Source organism: Salmo salar, chromosome 24 (genome assembly GCF_965601325.2).
Source record: "Salmo salar chromosome 24, fSalSal1, whole genome shotgun sequence".
NCBI classification, from domain to species: domain Eukaryota; kingdom Metazoa; phylum Chordata; class Actinopteri; order Salmoniformes; family Salmonidae; genus Salmo; species Salmo salar.
This window is the reverse complement of record NC_138314.1, coordinates 41,206,760-41,230,783: the sequence shown is the minus strand read 5'-3', so window position 1 is coordinate 41,230,783 and position 24,024 is coordinate 41,206,760. Positions and strand designations below refer to the sequence as shown.

General features: G+C 42.3%; 1 protein-coding gene across 3 annotated transcripts; it reads left to right on the top strand.

The window, feature by feature from the left end:
- Positions 1-1,990: 1,990 nt before the first annotated feature.
- LOC106585867 (kinetochore protein NDC80 homolog) lies at positions 1,991-23,816 on the top strand. 3 transcript variants are annotated; one of them, XM_045706978.2, is made up of 17 exons: positions 1,991-2,118; positions 9,415-9,510; positions 9,614-9,694; positions 12,610-12,727; positions 12,963-13,135; positions 13,533-13,635; positions 14,066-14,155; positions 14,238-14,331; positions 14,446-14,546; positions 16,253-16,397; positions 16,670-16,875; positions 17,005-17,157; positions 17,248-17,337; positions 17,432-17,524; positions 17,823-17,953; positions 22,836-22,938; positions 23,116-23,816. In XM_045706978.2, the coding sequence occupies exons 2-17, from the start codon at positions 9,422-9,424 to the stop codon at positions 23,242-23,244; spliced, it is 1,899 nt and encodes a 632-aa protein (XP_045562934.2). In that variant the 5' UTR covers positions 1,991-2,118; positions 9,415-9,421; the 3' UTR covers positions 23,245-23,816. The 3 variants fall into 3 exon arrangements, with proteins under 3 accessions (XP_045562934.2, XP_014028058.3, XP_014028059.3); XM_014172583.3 differs by having other exon boundaries at positions 22,816-22,938; positions 23,116-23,281; XM_014172584.3 differs by lacking the exon at positions 1,991-2,118 and adding an exon at positions 7,680-7,805.
- The last annotated feature ends 208 nt before the right edge of the window (positions 23,817-24,024 follow it).

Sequence of the window (24,024 nt, the reverse complement as noted above, 5' to 3'; positions counted from 1 at the left end):
ATGGTTACAGATATAGTGAATCAAATGACTCCATTCAAACGTAATTGGCACTTTTACGGCTCATCGACTGCTTAAACTAGGTAAGATGTGTACAATATTCAGTCGCAGTACTTGGAAAAATCTATAAATACAGTGCATTCGTAAAGTATATTCAGACCACATCTCTACAGCAGTCCACCAATCAGGCCTTTATGGTAGAGTGGCCAGATGGAAGCCACTCCTCACTTAAAGGCACATGACAGCCCACTTGGAGTTTGCCAAAAGGCACCTAAAGGACTCTCAGACCAAGAGAAACAAGATTCTCTCATCTGATGAAAACAAGATTGAACTCTTTGGCCTGAAAGCCAAGTGTCACATTTGGAGGAAACCTGGCACCATCCCTACGGTGAAGCATGCTGGTGGCAACATCATGCTGTGGGGATGTTTTTCAGCAGCAGGTACTGGGAGACGAGTCAGGATCGAGGGAAAGATTAACAGAGAAAAGTACAGCGTGATCCTTGATGAAAACCAGCTCCATAGCGCCCAGAACCTCAGAATGGGTCGAAGGTTCTCCTTCCAACAGGACAACAACCCTAAGCACACAGCCAAGACAACGCAGGAGTGGCTTCAGGACAAGTTTCTAAATGTCCTTGAGTGGCCCAGCCAGAGCCCAGACTTGAACCCGATCATACATCTTTGGAGAGACCTGAAAATAGTTGTGCAGCGATACTCCCCATCCAACAGGATCCGGCACCTCTCAGGTTTGACTTTGTTTGTTCCGGCATCTACAACAACCACCCGAGCCACTGCCTGTTCACTCCGCTATCATCCAGAAGACGAGGTCAGTACAGGTGCATCAAAGCTGGGATCGAGAGACTGAAAAACAGCTTCTATCTCAAGGCCATCAGACTGTTAAACAGCCATCACTTACACAAAGAGGCTGCTGCCTACATACAGACTTGAAATCATTGGCCAATTTAATAAATGGATCACCAGTCACTTTTATAATGCCACTTTTTAATAATGTTTACATATCTTGCATTACTCATCTCATATGCATTTACAGTATTTTATACCATCTATTGCACCTTGCCTATGCCGCTCTGTTGTTGCTCATCCATATATTTATATGTATATATTCTTATTCCATTTCTTTACTTAGATTTGTGTGTATTAGGTAGTTGTTGTGGAATTGTTAGATATTGTTAGATATTGCTGCACTGTCAGAACTAGAAGCACAAGCATTTTGCTACACTCAATTACATCTGCTAACCATTACCTCTCGTGGCATGATTTATTAATTAGTTCACTGTTTGCACTGTAGACATTCTAATAAACGGGAATTCTAATAATCAGAATGGCATCAAGTTGCCTCCCAGAAAGACCATCATGTAAATGCTTAGTGATCCTTCTACATAATCATCCTATCCTGCCACACTGATTCCAGACCTGCTCTCTTATTTGTACATAGAGGTTATGGGGAGGGCCAGTGGGGTATATAAACTGATATTGACACAGGTCTTGGTAGTGGTGGTCAGCTTGTGAAGAGGTCCCTACATAATCACATCACTTAGCCTAGTCCTTTCCCTGCTGAATTTGAATTGTGGGAAAGCCAAATAAACAAATGATAAGAAAAGGTAGCCTACATTGATTTATTTTATTTGAAGTTATATTTAGATATTGTGATATTCATTCTGCTGCTACATTGATGTCTTGTAAATGATAAGAAATTCGGACTTGTGTAAGCCCCGCGGCTATACTCAAGTATGTGGGCATTCTGCAGTGACGTCTAAAGTGCTTTGAATTAATTAGCACCTTGGAGAGTGCTGTCTGTTTTACCACCATAGATTGTAGGCTATTTGGCTGCTACTTTGTGTTTGACACAATTTTTCTCAATCTGTTCTGGTATCCCAGAGCCCCCTGGACAACCACCTCAACCTGTCTCTGGCCAACACTCCACTACAGTAGGTGGCGGTAATGCACCATAACTTTGGATGCCAACCGCCGATAAACCCTTCCGAAGAAGAAGACCGTCCGTTTTGTTTAAATTTGCAGGCGTATTTTTAAAAACGTTTTAGTTATTTATGTAGAAACAGAAGTTTCTAAACGGATTATTTCAAAATTATCGAAAGTGGAAAGGTACGTATTTGTTTGAAAGACGTCTCAATGGGTTGTTGCATTTCATTTATAGCTAGAAATATTTAATTGTAATACCCCAGGCAAATTCTAAGAGACTAAGTAAATTAGCTTTAGTTAGTTGGCTAAATTAGTTGTATTTTAGTTTATGGTTTTCAAGTCTAACAGTAGTTTTTAATTGTATGTTGCCCCATTGGAATGTTATTCGTTAAACAATATAACTAGCCAACGTTATCACAATAAATAAAGTAGGACGTATTTGCGAGTGAAAGTGTCATGATGGTGTACATTTGCCCTACTGATGTCGCGTTGCGTTTTTGAGAACGTTCGCGGTAGGGTGACCACGTTTAAAATACTCAAATGCGACACAACAGGAAGATTTTACGGGACCGTGTAGTTTTAATGTCACATGCACAAGTACAGTGAAATGCTTTTATTGTAAACGCCAACCCCAACAATGCAGTAATCGATAACAATGTAATACAAAAACACACCAGATATAAAACTATCTACACTACAATTTTAGTGATGGAACTGTCTCGTTAGAGGTAGATATGTTAAGGTGATTTATGCATCAGGATATATAGTACCAGTCAAGTTTGGACACACCTACTCATTCAAGTGTTTTTCTTTATTTTTTACTATTTTCGACATTATAGAATAATAGTGAAGACATCAACTATGAAATAACACATTGAATCATGTAGTAACCAAAAAATTGTTAAACAAATCAATATATTTGAGATTCTTCAAAGTAGCCACCCTTTGCCTTGATGACAGCTTTGCACACTCTTGGCATTCTTTCAACCAGCTTCATGGGGTAGTCACCCGGGATGCATTTCAATTAACAGGTGTCTTTTTAAGTTAATTTGTGGAATTTCTTTCCTCCTTAATGCGTTTTAGCCAACCAGTTGTGTTGTGACAAGATGGGGGTGATTTACCCAGTAAGGTCATCTTCTGTATAAGACCAAGTCCATATTATGGCAAGAACAGCTGAAATAAGCAAGAGAAATGACAGTCCATCATTACTTTAAGACATGAAGGTCAGTCAATCAGGAACATTTCAAGAACTTTGAAAGTTTCTTCAAGTGCAGTTGCAAAAACCATCAAGCACTATGATGAAACTGGCTCTCATGAGGACCGCCACAGGAATGGAAGACCCAGAGTTACCTCTGCTGTAGAGGATAAGTTCATTAAGTTTCCAGCCTCAGAAATTGCAGCCTAAGTAAATGCTTCATAGAGTTCAAGTAAGACACTTATCAACATCAACTGCTCAGAGGAGACTGCGTAAATCAGGCCTTCATTATCGAATTGCTGCAGAGAAACCACTAAGGGACACCAATAATAAGAAGAGACTTGCTTGGGCCAAGAAGCACAAGCAATGGACGTTAGACAGGTGGAAATTTGTCCTTTTGGTCTAATTTGTCAAAATGAGATTTTTGGATACAACCGCTGTGTCTTTGTGAGACACAGAGTAGGTGAACGGATGATCTTCGCATGTGTGGTTCCCACCGTGAAGCATGGAGGAGGTGTGACGGAATGCTGGTGACACCGTCTAATTTTATTTTTGAAGTCACACTAAACCAGCATAGCTACCACAGCATTCTGCAGTGATACGCCATCCCACCTGGTTTGACTTAGTGGGACTATCATTTGTTTTTCTACAGGACAATGACCCAACACACCTCCAGGCGGTGTTAGGGCTATTTGACCAAGCAGGAGAGTGATGGAGTGCTGTATCAGATGACCTGGCCTCCACAATCACCCAACCTCAACCCAGTTGAGATGGTTTGGTATTAAAAAGAAAGGAGGACCAAGGCACTCTTCATATAATTAGTTAAAATGCCTTTATTAGTATGGCATGTTCAATAGAAACAAAGTATTAAAAAAATCCCGACGCGTTTCGGCTGCATGGCCTTCGTCAGGGAGTACAAAAAAATAATACAATGTCCTCTTTTGAACAGCTTTTCCAATTAGCCCTAATTAGAAGAGGGAGTGGTTACAAAATTGTTTGGACACACCTAGTAAGCAATACTATACACATTAAAAAGTTTAATACTGTAGCTATGTTATCATAAAAATACAACTCCAAGCTAGAAGTATCAGGACACTTAGAAAGGTAGTTCTAACCTTAAATATGACTGGGAGAAGTGTCAAGAATAAGAAAGCAATATATTCCATAGTAGACTAGAACACAGCAAAACATGAACAACAAAAGTCTAAACATAGCTGAGGGCAATTGAGCAAAATGTCCACTAGATGACCTATCACGACCCTACAGGAAGGGTGAGAAATCCATATCTTCATGTAAACCAGGGTATTTAGTGGCCTGTAGTTTATAAATCCATATCTTCATTTAAACCCGGGTATTTAGTGGCCTGTAGTTTGTAAATCCAAAAAGTTTCCCTTTGGTTTAACTGTTTAAGACGGTCCCCTTTTCTAATAGAGGCCGGGATATGATCAATACCCATAGCTTGTAGGGAGGCAGGGTTGCCATGGTGTAAGGACTTGTAGTGCCTTGCCATGGGGTAGTCTTCATTGCCTACCCGTATGGCGTACTTGTGTTCCGCCAAGCAGTCTTGAAGTCGTCTTTGTCCGTCCAATGTAGAACACCTTGCACTGTGGACATTCCAATCTATAGATGCCATGAGTGGTTTTGCAGTTGAGCTAAACATTTTAGCAGCACCCCTTGTGACAAATTATGTTAATATCCTTCAATTCTACACATTTTGCCATGGGGTGGAGGCAAATGTTTGCAGTTTCTGATAATTCAATGGACCCCACCAGGGTTGGTAATTGGACCATGCTTACTACCAGTTTGGTAAATTAGCTGGCTGGTAGATAATCTAATCTAAAACATTTTGCTGACATGGACTTGTTGAGTGACTGTTTTGGCGCTGAAGACTGACGTTTTACATGCTCCTAACCAACTGTTATTTAAGTTTAAATTTTTTTGTTGTTGTTGTAGTGTTTAACTTATTTTGTACATAACGTTGCTGCTACCGTCTCTTATGACCGAAAATAACTGCTGGACATCAGAACAGCGATTACTCAACTCAAACTGGAAGAATATATGTTATTTTAACGAGTCCGACATGAAGGATATACCGGTTTCTCGGTAAGGGACCCAAATCCCAGTCATTTGCGTGAAGGAAAAGGGGGCGGAGGTCAGGCTGCCTTCTGAGAATTCGTAGGCGAGTGAGAACCTCAACTACCATCAGTTCTATTGGCCAACGTGCAAGATTATACTACCAACGGGACATTAACTGTAATATCTTGTTTCACTGAGTCATGGTTGAATGATGACACGGATAATATAGACCTGGAGGGATTTTCCATGCACCAGCAGGACAGAAGCTACGTCTGGTAAGGGGCGGGGGTCTATTTATCAATGGCAGCTGGTGCGCTGTGTCTAATATTAAAGTATTGTGGTATTGCTCGTATGAGGTAGTCTACAGCTTATCATGAGGTAGAATATCTATCAACAATTCTCATCTATATTATTCGTTGCCGTCTATTTACCACCACAAACCACTGCTGGTACTAATACCGCACTCAACCAGCTGTATAAGGTCATAAACAAACAAGGAAATGCTCATCCAGAAGCGGCGCTCCTAGTGGCCGGGGACTTTAAAGCAGGCAGACTTAAATCTGTGTGCAACCAGAGGGGGAAACAAACTCTAGATCACCTTTACTCCACACACAGAGACGCAAACAAAGCTCTCCCTCACCCTCCATTTGGCAAATCTGGCCATAATTCTATCTTCCTGCTTACAAGCAAAAACTAAAGCAGGAAGCACCAGTAACTTGCTCAATACGGAAGTGGTCAGATGACGCGCATGTTACGCTACAGCACTGTTTTGCTAGCACAGACTGGAATATGTTCCGGGATTCATCCAATGGCATTGAGGAGTATACCATCTCAGTCATCGGTTTCATCAGTAAGTGCATCAACGACGTCGTCCCCACAGTGACCGTACGCACATATCCAGAAGCCATGGATTACAGGCAACACCTGCATCGAGCTAAAGGCTAGAGCTGCTGCTTTCAAAGAGCGGGATGCTTATAAGAAATCCCGCTATGCCCTGAGACGAACCATCAAACAAGCAAAGTGTCAATACAGGATTAAGATTGAATCCTACTACATCGGCTCTGACACTTGTTGGATGTGGCAGGGTTTGAAAACTATTACACACTACAAAAACAAACCCAGCCACGAGCTGCCCAGTTGACGCGAGCCTACCAGACAAGCTAAATGCCTTTTTTATGCTCGCTTCGAGGCAAGCAACACTTAAGCATGCACGAGAGCACCAGCTGTTCGGGACGAATGTGTGATCACGCTCTCGGTAGCCGATGTGAGCAAGACCTTTAAACAGGTCAACGTTCACAAAGCCGTGGGGCCTGACGTATTACCAGGACGTTTACTCAAAGCATGGCAGACCAACTGGCAAGTGTCTTCACTGACATTTTCAACCTCCCCCTGACTGAGTCTCTGTAATACCTACATGTTTCAAGCAGACCGCCATAGTGCCTGTGCCTAAAGAAGCGAAGGTAGCCTGGCTAAATGGTTACTGCCCCGTAGCACTCACGTCGGTAGCCATGAAGCTTTAAAGACTGTTCATGGCTCACTCGGGGGCTCCCGATGCTTCTTTGCTAGAGGCGTCACCACAGACACCCTGGTTCGAATCCAGGCTGTATCACAACCGGCCGTGATTGGGAGTCCCATACGGCGGCACACAATTGGCCCCGGGTTTGGCCGGTGTAGGCCGTCATTGTAAATAATTTGTTCTTAACGGACTTGCCTAGTTAAATAAAAAAAAAACATCAACAGCATTCTCCCAGATACCCTAGACCCACTCCAATTTGCATACCGCCCCAACAGAGCCACAGATGATGCAACCTCAATCGCACTCCACACTGCCCTTTCCCACATGGACAAAAGGAACATCTATGTGAGAATGCTATTCATTGACTACAGCTCAGTGTTCAACACCATAGTGCCCTCAAAGCTCATCACTAAGCTAAGGACCCTGGGACTAAACACCTCCCTCTGCAACTGGATCCTTGACTTCCTAACGGGCCGCCCCCAGGTGGTAAGGGTAGGCAACAACACGTCTGCTATGCTGATGCTCAACACTGGGGATCAGTCCCCTCCTGTACTCCCTGTTCACCCAGGACTGCGTGGCCAAACACGACTCCAACACCATCATTCATTTTGCTGACGACAAGTGGTAGGCCTGATCACCGACAACGATGAGACGGCCAATAGGGAGGAGGTCAGGGACCTGGCAGTGTGGCACAAGGACAACAATCCCTCCCTCAATGTGAGCTAGACAAAGGAGCTGATCGTGGACTACAGGAGAAGGCGGACCTTAACTTGGGTCCAGCCTGAAGCTGGTGTTTAAACTAGTCCCGAGTCAGTGCTCTCCAGACAGACACACAGCTTTAGGCTATTTGCTCAAGGGATAAGTAATCCGGTAGGTCTTTTTAGACATTTCTACCAGATCAGAGCATGACATTTTTTCTTCCTTTTTTTTCACGCTGAGTGGTTATGGAAAGGGAGAGCTGGACAGATTCTTCCAATGGGCTACGTTGAGGAACTATTGTCATTCTCAGTGGCTGTAAAAACACTTATTTTACTTGCTTTTTGAGGTGAAGAAAAAATGACTTTGAGAAGCTCCACAGAGATGGTGAGTTACGACAATCAAAAACAGTATCAAATCCCCAAATGGGAACATTTATAGGCCTACATTTGCGCGCAGGCCAGATAGCATATATTTGCCACTGCTCGATTTAAAAATAAAAAATCTTGGTCCACCAACAGATTGGCCAATCGACTGAATGGGTCAGCCCTGATACATGCTATATACATTTTACAGACACATTTAGTTATTTTTAGTCCCACCCTTCAGTTATCCTCAACCCTTCCCATCGTTCTCTGAATACCATCCAATTTATTTTTGCCATATGTTCTGAACCTTTCTATTCTCAGTGTTTACAGTTTGTAAATTAAAGAAACATTTTTGCTAACAGTATTATATTATTGATCGATATTAAAAAAAAAATTTTGACTGACTTTTCAAATCACCCATCAGTTAGCTCCACTTAAATGTTGCAATTCATCAGCCATTCCTGAATCTGTGACCAAAAACAAGCTACATATGGACAGTACCTAAACAAATGATCGAATATTCTGTCTCTTCGCAGCAAAATTTGCCGGGATGGTTGTATTCGTAATATCGAACATTCTATTGGTTGCTAGAATTTTGTATAATTGAAATCCTACAATTTGAATCTGGTGTTTTGTATCAGTTCATAAACCATGTGGCATGGAATTGGAACATCAATCTCTTACCAACTATTTTGCAATCTATGGCACTGCTGTACATTTCTTTTGGTCTTTAAATGAAATTGGTATACTACTTTTATTCATCACAATTTTCTTTTAACCAGTTTTTGTCTTTAGTGGATGTCAAACAGACAAGTTCCTTCCTTTCTCCCTCCATTTTTGCATTAATGCTGGTTGTGATTTGGGCTATAGCAGACATTTTCATATTTTTGTTAGCCGCATGTGTGACAACTTCACCAGTCCTATTTATGATATAATTTAAAAAGATTATGCTGTTTAATCCCCCCCCAAATGTTAAATGTATCAATTGGTATATTTGAGTTTAACAATTTGGGGATTATTTCAGTTTCAAATAACCGAAACTGAGAGGTTGTAATCTGAATGAAGGGGGAGAACCAGTTTGGATTTAAGTATAACTTTTGTATGACTGAAACCTTTAGTGAGAGGTCGAATGCTTTAATAATTTCTGAATTCATATTCATTATAATAAATAAGCCCAGTTAATTTTGTTTGGCTTGCCGTTCCAAATAAAATATAATGAAAAATCGCATTGCTTGGTGTAGGCAAGGCCATAAGTAAAAAGTTAAACTGGGATATGACTAAATAGTTAATCAGGGTGATTTCTCCAGAAATACACAGGTATTTTCCTTTCCATGGTAACAAGATCTTGTAGAGATCATTTTCTTTCAGGATATGAATTTTTGGTTGCGGGACAAAGGGACAAAATGTGGGACTGTGTCAATCTGGGACAATGTCAGCCAATTAAGTGGGTAACCCCCCCCACTTCCTGCTAGTGTGCCCATCTTTCGTTGTTCATATGAAGGCATTTGCAGTTAGCTGACTGGTATGGGAAACATTTGCTATCCTATTTCAACATTAACTGGCCTGGCTATCCATCTATAGCCTACATGTATTTAGCTGCCTAAGTCTTTTCTTCATTCTTTCACCAGATCCAGGATGAACCGAGCATCCAGCAGTAGGCTCTCTGAGCTCCCTCAAAGAGTTGAAAGCAACAGAATGAGCATGGTTTATGCAACACCGCAGAGGTAAGTTGGCAAACGAACGTCAATGGAAGTTGCTTTAACTGCCTGTCATAAATATGGAATATATATTTGCTAATGCAATGAGCATATCAATATTTGTTCACAGCAAGCAATCCTTCGGAAAGTTGAACATTCCTAAACCCCAGTCTGTCACATCCGAGAGAAGAACCAGCTTTTTTGGTAGTCGGTAAGTCCCGACACTGAAGAAAATACCATTATACACCTAGTTCTCTATCACTGTCACCATGCGAGACAAAGACTATTCCTGTTAGTGAATCCATATGATTGGGAGCCATTTCACACTGCCAAGTTCAGTGGTTCCCAACTCCAGTCCTCGAGTCCCTCTGACAGTACACGTTTTTATTGTAGCTGTGGACATGTTCATGCTGCAGGCCTTACTGCTCCAATCAGTTTTGTTTTTCAAATCTGTTTTGGAATAGTGACTGTCCAAACAGCAATTTAAGTGTCCAAATTGGATTTGTGTGTTCAGACAGCCTTCATTTGCTGACAAGGCTATGCTAGTTGTCATAGTAATGATGGTTGTACGCAGTGGTGTAAGCTGATTGGTGGTGGAGCTCGTGCTTCCTATCACTTAGAAGTTATGTATGGAATCAATATCATGCCAAATGTAAATCACTATCCACAAACACCTTTTGATTTGTATTTGTAAATCGATAAATTGCATTAGAATTATTTTATGACTGCAGATATGCAGGTAATTTCCAAGGGCCTTAAGTAAAATGACTGCCATAAAGATTTGCACATAGGAGAGATATGCGCAAACATAACAGATATGGCAAACCTGCAACTCCATATTTGGAGAAAAAAAGAAAAAAAATCACCTGATTTTTGGCAGAGATTTGACAAGAAAAATAACGTTTTCTCATGCATAAGAAAAAAAGTTCTCACACAAAGTGTTTTGTATTCCTAGAAAAAACGGTTTGTACCCATAGAAAGCGATTTATGTACATCGTTGGCAGCCTCTCGTTCGGCAATGTTGATGCCTGCCTTTCAAGGCTGCAGAAATGGTAGTGTAGTAACCATAATATATTAACCATAGTATGTCCAACGTAAATAATCGAAGCCCTAGATTACTCTATTTGCAACACTATTGCTGTGTACACCCGTTTGTCACCCATATAGTTGAATTAGCTGGCCAATGTGATAGCACCACTAAATGTGAAGGATATGTCATATATTGTAAATGATTATAATCCATCCGCTGTCTTATGCTGCACAGACGATGAGCATTAAGGAGACATAAGTGTTCCTGAGGCCTCCAGCCATTTCTCCAGGAGAGGCATGCGAAAGATAGAGGGGAGGTGTAGGATATGGGATCAGACTTTGTAACAATATTGCTTTCTTCCCCCACCCCAATCTTGGCTTGAACAAGGGACCCCCTGCACACATCGACAACAGTCACTCTCGAAGCATCGTTACCTATCGCTCCAATAAAATCGCGGCCCTTGCAGATTAATTGAAACAACTACTTCAAGGTCTCAGAGCGAGTGACGTCACCGATTGACACGCTATTAGCGCGCACCGCTAACTAGCTAATAGCCATTTCACACCGGTTACACTCAATCCCTTCACTGGCTCCTTTTCCACATCAACCAGTGATCTGTGTCAACAGCATCAATAGGATCAACTTTTTTTCTACGACTACATCGCTTTCTACGCGTGAGAACTTTTTGTCTTTATGGCAGTAGTTTTGGAAATGACCTGCATATCTGCAGTTAGAAAAAAAATGCTACTGCAATATATTGATTTACAAATCAAAAGGTGTTTGTTGGTGGAATGGTGACTTACATTTGGCATGATATTGATCCCATAGTTATGTAGCAAAATCTACGGTGAAAATAATGCCTGCCAGGGATGTTTCACAGTTGCTTTGAATGTTCAAAATCATAGTGTCAGAACACCTTTTTAAAGCCTCAAAGAACAAGGTGATCCAACTTTCAAAACAAGTCCTTTTTGGCTAGCCACAATATTCAACTAACTTGTTAGGTAGTGTTAAGGCTGCATGTGTTCGAATCTGATATAGGAACAAAGAGTCAATTATATTTTATATTAATGTCAATATTTATTCAGCAGTTAATAAATGGCAAATGCAAATTCCGTATATACGGGTTCACTGTAACACCTCGCAGGGCAAACAGAGAACTGAAAATGACATCATAAGTTCTTCATTAAATACTCTGACAGAGATAGTTCCAGCTCATTGCTGGCCTGTCAGAGGGAGGATGAGCGTGGTTTAAACTTACTCATCCTATCGTTGGCGTGCAGGCTGGTCCCAGCCTCTAGACGCATCTTTTGTTGCCAAGCATAGTTGTCTTCTAGCTTATCTTCATGTGTGTACCCGAGAGTCAGACACCCAAGGACAGTGCCTGTTTTTATGCTACAGTTAGGACAGTTTTCTGCTTCCATTCTACCAGCCCCTCCCGTACACCTGTCCTTGAGCGGCCCCACAACCAGGCATTGTGTGTGTGTGTCACGAGTCTACTCAGCCTACACTCCTACTAGTCAGCAACCCCCCAGTTAGTCATGTCTATTATATGTTGCTCAATCTATGTTAATACAATATAAACCTCTTAGTGCATTACAGTCCGTTCATACTTAGGCCTACATCTACTGTAAATGGTAATGCATCATATCTAATAAGTGAAATAAAACCCAACAATACTTATTAGGTTAAAGGTATAGGTTAAACTTTAACACCCCATTATGCAGGGCCAAATCTCACAGTAGATGTTAAGCGCTATAGCGCGTTCACTAATTTGTTTGTAAACAATTAAAAAGCTAGTTAGCTACCACATGTTCTTGTCAAAACTGTCAAGACTAAATAGCAAATAACAAGATATGCCAAACAACAGTCGTAAAACCACGAGGGCAAATCAATCAGATTTGACCATTCAGACACGTCATGGTCAGGAATCACATTTGGGACTTGAAATGTCTGCTACCATGTGCTGTTTGACTGTTCAGACTGCAGGAAAAAGAAGATATTTGAATCAGATATGCAAAATGTTTTGATTTGAGTCACTTCAATGTGAACGAGGCTTAAGTAGTACCATAAATGCTAAAAATCTGAACTCTTTTCAGGACCAGTGGGGCTGGCATGGCTCGCAACAGCACCTTTGGAGGTACAGAGAAGATGAAGGATCCCCGGCCCTTACACGATAAGGCCTATGTTCAGCAGTGCATCAGACAGTTGTGTGAGGTATGGATTCCTAATATACACAGATTTCTAAAACAGAATCTCACTGTACTTTTAAGTCTTTCGAGACCGGCCCGAATATTTATATAGTATTTCGGAGTAGGAGTGCTGCTCTAGGATCTGTTGTCACTTTTACATCCTCATGCATAAGATTCTATGAACTGGGGGGGGGGGGGGGGTCTAGTCCTAGATCAGCACTCCTTCACAAAGACACATAATTTCCCTCGTTCTCCTCTAGTTTCTGTCAGAGAAGGGCTTTCCGGGTTCAATGACAGTCAAGTCTCTCCAGTCGCCCTCCACCAAGGAGTTCCTAAAGATCTTTGAGTTCATCTACTGCCTCCTGGACCCCACCTTCCAGATGCCCACCTCCAAAGTGGAGGAAGAGGTCCCCAGGATTCTCAAAGACTTGGGGTAAATAGTGGTTAGTGTTGGGCCAGTAATTGAAAGGTTGCTTCATCGAATCCCCGAGTTGACGATGTAAAAAAAAAAAAAATCTGTCGTTCTGCCCCTGAACAAGGCAGTTAACCCACTGTTCCCCAGTAGGCCGACGTTGTAAATAAGAATTTTTTCTTAACTGACTTGCCTAGATAAAGGTTACATGTTAAATTCGTAAAAAATGTGCTCATTCTACCATACATGGTCTGTGTCCCAAATGGCATCCCTATGGGCCCTGGCCAATGGTAGTGCCCTATATAGAGAATATGGTGCTATTTTGGACCCAGATGTGATCATTTGCTGTTTGCATCTGGTTTTTGTACGCAAGCCCGTTCCTCATTTTAGGATACTGACTGTATATTTCTGATGGCAGGTATCCATTTGTTCTCTCCAAAAGTTCCATGTACTCTGTGGGGGCACCACATACATGGCCACAGGTCTTGGGGGCTGTTGTCTGGCTCATGGATACTGTGAAGGTGGGTATTAGTACAGCAGAATACTATTTAATCTCTAAACTCAATAATAACATTAACTGTCTTAATGAAGGTTTGAATAATGAGATGTTTATAAAAACATTTTTTATAAGGATCCCCATTAGCCGACGCCAATGGCGACTGCTAGTCTTACTGCACTTCGACATAACAAAATCCTTTACAATTTACATACATTTCAAAACATTAACATGTATTGTGTGTGCATCTATTAGTTACACTTTTCAATACATGAACAAGAAAGGTAGGTCAGATGGGGCGGAGGCCTTGTGCCATGAACGGTTACTTTATTTTTGAAACCAGGTTTGTTGTTCACTTGCGCCATATAAGATGGCAGTTCCATGCAATCATGTCTCTGTATACTGTATGTTTCCTTGAATTTATTTTCCTTGACTTTGTTCTGGTTGTTTTGCAGATCTTTTGCTGTATGAGTGATCAGGACCTGCTCTTTGCTGATTTCTCTGACGGAAGCACTGAGATTGAGGACGGGGTGGCGTTCAACAAGGTACAGAGCCAACTTACTCACAACAAAACCATTTAGGATGTTAGGCCTCTATTTGACCCTGCACGCTCCCCTCCGTTTCTAGCTCTTTCTGGACTACACTGCTGAAACCTACAACAAGTTCATGCAAGGAGCAGATTCCTTTGATGAAGAGGATGCAGATTATCTTGCTAAACTAAGTAAGCAGTGACGACAAATGCATTGATTTTAATTGTGAGTTGTGCCTTTTCTTTCCAAATGAACATATACAAAAACCAGCAACAAGCGCATAAAACGTCAACTTATATTTACAGAGAGACTTTACAACGTTGACGAAGGGCTTCTCGCATCCATGGAGGAGAAGTACAGGATGCTGAGTGATGAGGTTGAGCGACTGGAGAAAGAAAGCCAAACGGTTAGTCTTTTGAATCTAAGGACTGTGTATACAGTGCATTCGGAAAATATTCAGACACCTTGACTTTTCCCACATTTTATGTTACAGCCTTCTACTTAATCTATTTTAGTGTTTTTTTTTTTTTTTTTTTTTTTTTTCCCCTCATCAATCTACACTCAGTACCCCATAATGACAAAGCAAACAGGTTTTTATCAATTATAGCAAATGCTAGCAAATTAAAAAACTGAAATCACATTTACATAAGTATTCAGAACCTGTACTTAGTTGAAGCACCTTTGGCAGCGATTACAGCCTCGAGTCTTCTTGGGTATGACGCTACAAGCTTGGCACACCTCTATTTGGGGAGTTTCTCCTATTCTTCTCTGCAGATCCTCTCAAGCTCTGTCAGGTTGGATGGGGGAGCGTCGCTGCACAGCTATTATCAGGTCTTTCCAGAGATATTCGATCCCGTCCAGGTTCTGTCAGGCCACTCAAGGACTTTCAGAGACTTGTCCCGAAGCTACTCCTGCGTTGTCTTAGCTGGTTTGGAGGAGGAATGCTGCCTATGACTCCAAGAACACCATCCCCACCGTCAAACATGGAGGTGGGAACATTATGCTTTGGGGGTGTTTTTCTGCTAAGGGGACAGGACAACTTCACCGCATCAAAGGGACGATGGACGGGTCCATGTTTGTACCGTCAAATCTTGGGTGAGAACCTCCTTCCCTCAGCCAGGGCATTGAAAATGGGTCGTGGATGGGTATTCCAGCATGACAATGACCCAAAACACACGGCCAAGGCAACAAAGGAGTGGCTCAAGAAGAAGCACATTAAGGTCCTGGAGTGGCCTAGCCAGTCTCCAGACCTTAATCCCATAGAAAATCTGGAGGGAGCTGAAGGTTCGAGTTGCTAAACGTCAGCCTCGAAACCTTAATGACTTGGAGAAGATCTGCAAAGAGGAGTGGGACAAAATCCCTCCTGAGATGTGTGCAAACCTGGTGGCCAACTACAAGAAACGTCTGACCTCTGATTGCCAACAAGGCTTTTGCCACCAAGTACTAAATCATGTTTTGAAGAGGGGTCAAATACTTATTTCCCTCATTAAAATGCAAATAATTTTATAAACTTTTTGACATGCGGTTTTTCTGGATTTTTTGTTCTGTCTCTCACTGTTCAAATAAACCTACCATTAAAATTATAGACTGATCATTTCTTTGTCAGTGGGCAAACGTACAAAATCAGCAGGGGATCAAATACTTTTTCCCCTCACTGTTTGTGCCTTTCCAAATCATGTTGACTCAATCGAATTTACCCCAGGTGTACTCCAAGTTGTAGAAACATCTCAAGGATGATCAATGGAAACAGGATGCACCTGAGCTCAATTTGTAGTCTCATAGCAATGGGTCTGAATACTTATGTAAATGTATTTCAGTTTTTTATATTTAGTACATCGTTTTCATCTCTGTCATTGTGGGGTATTGTGTGTAGATGAGGGAGAGAATATTGTAGCCTTCTTAGAATAAGGCTGTAACAAAATGTGGCAAAAGTCAAGTGGTCTGAATACTTTACGAATGCACTGTATTTATAGATTTGTCCATGTACTGCAACGGGAATATTGTACACCTCACCTTGTTTAAGCAGTCGATGAGCCGTAAAAGTGCCAATTACGTTTGAACGGAGCCGTTTGGTTCAGTACATTTGTAACCATTTTATTCACTTTGGAGCAGGACCGATTGATGGTCAAAAGAACAGAGAAAGTCAAACTTCAGACAGACCTGCAGAAGCTGCAGAGTTATCGCAGTAACCTGGAGTCTTTCAAAGCCAACCTGGAGAACAAAGCCTCTGGATTGGCCGAGGAGCTGGAAGCATCGGGTAAAAAACTATGACCAAACATTGCTATTCTCGTGGGTTGGCTGGTCTTGCGGTATTGATGCAGCCTCCAGGACACTTTTCTCTTTCTACAGTGTCTGTATATGTGGTCTACTACCCTTTGACACATCATCTCTCTATCTGTCCCCACTTCATCCTATCTGTTTAAATGAAATCTGAAAATCCCTTAAAATATTCGTTAAAAAGAATTGTTACTGTCCTGGAAACCCTGAAATGTTAACACTCCCCCCACTACCCTTTTTTGTCCTGTGTAGGACTGCAAGTGGAGACCCTAAAACAGGAGGAGTCCCGGCTCCAACACATCTTGTCCACCCAGAAGTTCACTCCCGCAGACATTGAGAGGATCAACTGGGAGAAGAGGGAGCTGCAGCAGACCATCAACAGCCTGAGCAAGAGCCTGGAGCAGGCCGAGCAGCACATGTGGAACGAGGAAATCGCTCTGGCCAAGGCCAAGGAGACGGTAAGGAATAGGATGCTGGCCTGATACGTCTGCATTCTATACTCATCTGTCTGGTAAATAAAGGTTCAATAAGTATTTTTTTTTAAATGACTGGCTAGCTATGAGCCAATGCTGATCCGTCTGATTTAGGCCGAAGTGAAGCTGGCCGAGTACCACAAGCTTGCCCGCAAACTGAAGCTCATCCCTGTGTCTGCCGAGAACGCGTGCGGCCACGACTTTGAGATCAGGACCTCCACAGAATACGGACCGTCCACCATGGTTCAATGCAGAACACAGATTCAAGTATGGCGATTTAGTTCTCATTGAACAATCGCTTTATTACAACAGGTGTGTGTTGTATCTGGTCCTAATTCTGTGGCTTATTCTGTACAGCAACTACTGAGGAAACTGATCACTGATGTGGACGAGGAGTGTAGTCGACTGACAGACATGAAACTAAGCCTGGAGGAGTCCATAGAACAGGTACCTAGACATTTCACTGTTTCTTAGAAGTCCAAAGGTTTTGTCCAATTTTGTGGGTGCTTTTTTTTTTTAACATGGTCTCTTTCTCTTTCAGGTGAATTCCAATATTTCAGATAAAGCGAATGACTTGAAACAACTGAGAGAGCAAATCCGTAGGCTCGACGAGCAGCTCGAACAAGACATACAGGTGGGTTATAATTTCAACATTACAAATGTTTGAATATTCTATACAGAAACCCATCTGAAATGATATTACAGGCTAGTCATTTATTGGTCAGGAAGTGGTGTCTATGTGAATCATTGGTCCATCCAAGGTTTTCCAAGACAGCTCATTGTCTTGTTAGGACCATCATGGAAACAACTTTTCTTGTTCTCCTCAGTTATTTTAAATGTATTGTATCCACATCTGTGGTTAAATTGTTTTTTATCATTTTGAAAAATGACATCCCTTCGTTGTGTGTGTGTGTGTGTGTGTGTGTGTGTAGGACATTGCCCATGAGGAGCAGAAGTGGTCTGCTGAGATGGAGTCTGTGGAGACCCACCGCAAGCTGCTGGAGAAGAAGGTGACCCTGGGCTATGACGAGTCTGTGGAGCAGCTGAAAGCTGCACAGCAACAGTGAGTAGTGCTCCTCCTAACAATTATTTTGGACCAAATCACAATGGTGAGGGCTACAGGGCTTAGTTTCAAGTTCTATTGTCACGTGCACAACTACAGTGAAATGCCTTTCTTTCCTGACATTGAAGTAATTCATATCGGTAGTAAAAATTGTCTACTAAAGTAAAATAGGAAAAAAAACACAAATGTAAATATGAATAACACGAGTAAGTAAGCTACTGTTTATATACAAGGTCAGTTCCAATACCATATTTCCAATGTGCATGGATACTGGAGTTGTAGGGTTAGATGTGTAAGGGGTAAGGTGACTAGGCATCATGATGCGTGTTAGCCAATTACGTGAGTGTGCATAAAAGGTATCAATGCAGATAGTCTGTGTATCCATTTAGTTCGATATTTAGCGGTCTTATGGCTTATGGAAGCTCTTCTGGAGCCTGTTGATGTTGCTCTGATACTGCTTGCTGTGCGGGTAACAGCGTAGTCTATGGTTTGGATGCCTGGAGTTTTTTTTCCCTCCGGGCCTTCCTTTCACACAGCCTGATATAGATATAGATATATCTCCTATCTATCTCCTGGATGGCATGGAGCTCGGCCCCAGTGAACTACTGGGCTGTCTGCGCCATGAGATCAAGGGCAGTGCAGTTGCCATACCAAGCGGTGATACAGCCAGTAAAGATGCTCTCAATGGTGCAGCTGTATAACTTTTTGAGGGTATATGCCATCTTCTCAACCTCCTGAGGAGGATGAGGCTGTTGTTCCAGGATTGAAAGGTCAACCTATTTTCCCTATGTCCAGCTGAGCTGGATGTAGGGAGTAGCCATTTAGTTAAACTTCCTCCTCAATTTAAGTTCTACCGGATGGGTGTCCCTATACCAGGACGTTTGAGCTAATGTGATTAGCATGACAGTTGTAAGTAACAGCAAACTTTTCCAGGACATAGACATGTCTTATGTGGGCAGAAAGCTTACGTTCTTGTTAATCGAACTGCACTGTCCAATTTACAGTAGATATTACAGTGAAAAAATACCATGCTATTGTTTGAGAGTGCACAACAAAACTCTTATCATGGGAACTGGTTTGATACATTCACCCTTTGAAGGTAAATATATTTACTTCAGTAATCTTGCTCTAATTTGTCATCCTCAGGCTCCCAGAGATAAAATGTAGCATAGTTTTGTTTGATAAAATCCATTTTTATATTCAAATTTAGGAACTGGGTTCTACAGTTTGAACCCCTACTGTCTCTGGCTCCTCACCCACCCTGACTGGCCATCTAGATGTGTATAAGCTAATGCTCCATCATGTATGACATTCCTGGGAGTGTGTTAACTTAAATGTTGTATTACCATATCATTTTTGTATGTTCTCTCTAGTTATGTACTTGAAAATGTATCAATTGACCAATTCGGCACATTTGGCCAGACTTGATACAAAATATTGTCCAGTAGTGCCATCCTTCACTGAATCTGCTGTTATAGACCCCCCCCCCCTCAGCTTCCAGCTGTGCCCTGGTTACCATATGTGACTTGATTGCCCCCCATCAATCTTCAGAGTTCGTTCTGTTAGGTGACCTAAACTGGGATATGCTTAACACCCTGGTAGTCCTACAATCTAAGCTAGATGCCCTCAATCTCACACAAATTATCAAGGAAACCACCAGGTACAACCCTGAATCTGTAAACATGGGCACCCTCATAGATATTATCCTGACCAACTTGCCATCTAAATACCTCTGCTGTTTTCAATCAGGATCTCAGTGATCACTGCCTCATTGCCAGCATTCGCTATGGGTCCGCGGTCAAACGACCACCCCTGATCACTGTCAAACGCTCCCTAAAACATTTCTGCGAGCAGACCTTTCTAATCGACCTGGCCCGGGTATCCTGGAAGGATATTGACCTCATCCCGTCAGTCGAGGATGCCTGGTCGTTCTTTAAAAGTAATTTCCTCACCATGTTAAATAAGCATGCCCCTCTCTGAAAAAATGTAGAACTAAGAACAGATATAGCCCTTGGTTCACTCCAGACCTGACTGCCCTCGACCAGCAGAAAAACATCCTGTGGCGGACTGCACTAGCATCGAATAGTCCCCGCGATATACAACCTTTCAGGGAAGTCAGGAACCAATACACGCAGTCAGTCAGAAAAGCAAAGGCTAGCTTTTTCAAACCGAAATTTGCATCCTGTAGTTCTAACTCAAAAGTTTTGGGACACTGTAAAGTCCATGGAGAATAAGAACACCTCCTCCCAGCTGCCCACTGCACTGAGGTTAGGTAACACTGTCACAAAAATACACGATAATTGAGAATTTCAATAAGCATTTCTCTACGGCTGGCCATGCTTTCCTCCTGGCTACCCCGACCCCGGCCAACAGCTCTGCACCCCCTGCAGCTACTTGCCCAAGCCTCCCCAGCTTCGCCTTCACCCAAATCCAGATAGCAGATGTTCCGAAAGAGCTGCAAAACCTGGACCCGTACAAATCAGCTGGGCTAGACTATCTGGACCCTCTTTCTAAAATGATCCGCCGCCATTGTTGCAACCCCTATTACCGGTCTGTTCAACCTCTCTTTCATATCGTCCGAGATCCCTAAAGATTGGAAAGCTGCCGCGGTCATCCCCCTCTTCAAAAGGGGGGACACTCTAGACCCAAACTGTTATAGACCTATATCCATCCTGCCCTGCCTGTCTAAAGTCTTTGAAAGCCAAGTTAATAAACAGATCACTGACCATTTCGAATCCCACCGTACCTTCTCTGTGCAATCCGATTTCCGAGCTGGTCACGGGTACACCTCAGCCACGCTCAAGGTCCTAAACGATATCATAACCGCCATCTATAAGAGACAGTACTGTGCAGCCGTATTCATCGACCTGGCCAAGGCTTTCGACTCTGTCAATCACTGTATTCTTATCGGCAGACTCAACAGCCTTGGTTTCTGAAATGACTGCCTCTCCTGGTTCACCAACTACTTCTCAGAGTTCAGTGTGTCAAATCAGAGGGCGTGTTGTCCGGACCTCTGGCAGTCTCTATGGGGCTACCATAAGGTTAAATTCTCGGGCTGACTCTTTTCTCTGTATATATCAACGATGTCGCTCTTGCTGCGTGTGATTCCCTGATCCACCTCTACGCGGACGACACCATTCTGTGTACATCTGGCCCTTCTTTGGACACTGTGTTAACTAACCTCCAAACGAGCTTCAATGCCATACAACGCTCCTTCTGTGGCCTCCAACTGCTCTTAAACGCTAGTAAAACCAAATGCATGCTTTTCAACCGTTCGCTGCCCACACCTGCCCGCCCGACTAGCATCACTACTCTGGACGGTTCTGACTTAGAATATGTGGACAACTACAAATACCTAGGTGTCTGGTTAGACGGTAAACTCTCCTTCCAGACTCACATTAAGCATCTCCAATCCAAAATTAAATCTAGAATCGGCTTCCTATTTCGCAACAAAGCATCCTTCACTCTCGCCGCCAAACATACCCTCGTAAAACTGACTATCCTACCGATCCTCGACTTTGTCGATGTCATTTGCAAAATAGCCTCCAACACTCTACTCAGACTGCATCCAATTTGCTATCATAGTGCCATCCGTTTTGTCACCAAAGCCCCTTATACCACCCACCACTGCGACCTGTATGCTCTCATTGGCTGGCCCTCGCTACATATTCGTCGCCAGACCCACTTGCTCCAGGTCATCTATAAGTCTATGCTAGGTAAAGCTCCACCTTGTCTCAGCTCACTGGTCACAATAACAACACCCACCCACTGGTCGCCCCCAAAGCCAACACTTTTTTTGGCTGCCTTTCCTTCCAGTCTCTGCTGCCAATGACTGGAACGAATGGCAAAAATCGCTGAAGCTGGAGACTTACATTTCCCTCACTAACTTTAAACATCAGCTATCTGAACAGCTAACCGATCGCTGCAGCTGTACATAGTCCATCTGTAAATAGCCCACCCAATCTACCTACCTCATCTCCATATTGCTTTCATTTACTTTTCTGCTCTTTTGCACACCAGTATTTCTACTTGCACATCATCTGCCATTTATCACTCCAGTGTTAATTTGCTAAACTGTAATTACTTCGCTACTATGGCCTTGTTATTGCCTTACCTCATCACGCCATTTGCACCGACTGTGTATAGACTTTTTTTTTTTTTTTCTCTATTGTGTTATTGACTGTACGCTTGTTTATTCCATGTGTAACTCTATTGTGTCGCACTGCTTTGCTTTATCTTGGCCAGGTCGCAGTTGTAAATTAGAACTTGTTCTCAACTAGCCTACCTGGTTAAATAAAGGTGAAATAAAATAAAAATCAATCTTTAACTTTTCACACACACGGCTACCATCTGGTGGCCAAAATCTAAACTGCAATACGACATTATGGGTTTTCTCTTGCATTAAAAAGATGATTTAACAAACAACAACTTTTTATCTTTTACCAGATCTAATGTGTTATTCTCCCACATTAATTTCACATTTCCACAGTGTTTCCTTTCAAATGTTATCATCCTGAGCTACAGGCAGTTTGATTTGGGTATTTCATTTTAATCAATATTGAAAAAAAGGGTACGATCTTTACAATGGCTTGCTTTGTGCAATGCCGCTGTTGTGTGTGTCACGTGAAACCCACTGAAGGGGGTTTACATACTTAGGCAGGAGTGCAGTGAGATAGTCAAAGGCAGACACGGCATAAAAAAAAAAAAAAGGATTGGGGATAGACTAGCGTCCTGTCCAGGGGGAGTACTTGTACATCAAGCTGCCTCACGCTACAGAAACATGAGATATGCTCCTGCCCTAGGCTACTCTTCATTTGTGTGAGGTATGTTCTGGGCTTAACAATTATTTCACAACCACAAAGTTTGTTTTCATTGTACACAGGTACCATCTTGTCCAGCAAGAAACCAATGAGGAGCGGCGGACTGTGGTTAACAACCTTGCCAGTGTGTTAACCACGGCTGCCAACCACCTGTCCATTGTAGAGGTCAGTCTCCATCTTGCCCCTAACCTGTTGTTCACAAAGCCACTGACCTCGTGCTCATCTCGCCTTTATTTAAATACTTATTTTATTCCTTGCCTTGATATTCCCTTTTACAATAACAACTTCATTTGACAATGACTGTCTTTCTGAGCCTGAATTTCACATTGTGATCATTTCCAGAAATTCTTAGAGGATCAACACAAGCGAGTAGACAGGGTGTACACAGAAGCCTTCCGAGAGGATGAGGTGGACATTCAGAAGATGAAGGACATTATGGAGAGCTTCATCACTAAAGTTAACAGCATGTAGTTCCATGCTTTACTATAAAAGCTGACATGAGCTCTAACTCTTTACTTGGTTATTCCATTCATTCCATTGGAACCATCCCAGCGGGCAAAACTCGGTTTAGTGACGTTGTGACAACAGAAACTAGTTGAAATGACATCATTGACAACCAGTTTTGCCTGTTGGGATGAATACAGCTTTACTTCTCTTCTAAGTGACGTCGTTACTGACCACAGTGAGCATAACATCAGTTCCAAAGGGCCGCGCCATCTTCTGCAGTTTCCCTGGTCACTGCTCTAAAGCATTGGGAACTTGTGAGACCAGATGGGCAGACTGTATTGGGTGCTGGTAGAAAACATGTTTCAATAGGAGTTTTACTTTGTTCAAGTACCCCTGGGTTAGATAATGGGGGTACTGTTAAACCCTTTTTTGTAAAGTATTTTATTGTTGTCTTGTGGTGTTTCTCATCTGAGCCACTAGAGGGCAGTGTAAGGCTAGATTTACAGTAGAGCAGTTTCTGGTTAGCTGAAATATATACTGTTATTTAGTTTATCGCTGCAGTTTGTGATGCTTTAAATAAAGATATGTATCCCCAATATTTCCATGTTTTTTTTTTCCAGTCATGCTTATTCAGATATAGACACGTTACCCACTCAACAACAACAGTGTCTAGTCCATGCAATACAATGTAAACTACGACCTAAATAGTTTCTGTTGATTTGTACCTACATTTACTTCTTCCTTTAAGACTCACATACTCAGTCATAGACATACCCTAGGCTGCACCACATAATGAAATGGAAC

What these genes read in the sequence shown, in the direction of transcription:
- LOC106585867 (XM_045706978.2), top strand. Translation starts at nt 9,422, where the DNA reads ATGAACCGAGCATCCAGCAGTAGGCTCTCTGAGCTCCCTCAAAGAGTT. An exon ending in AGATTATCTTGCTAAACTAA is followed by an intron (nt 14,332 to 14,445) that starts GTAAGCAGTGAC and finishes TTATATTTACAG; the next exon opens with AGAGACTTTACAACGTTGAC. An exon ending in TGGAGGAGTCCATAGAACAG is followed by an intron (nt 17,338 to 17,431) that starts GTACCTAGACAT and finishes TTTCTCTTTCAG; the next exon opens with GTGAATTCCAATATTTCAGA.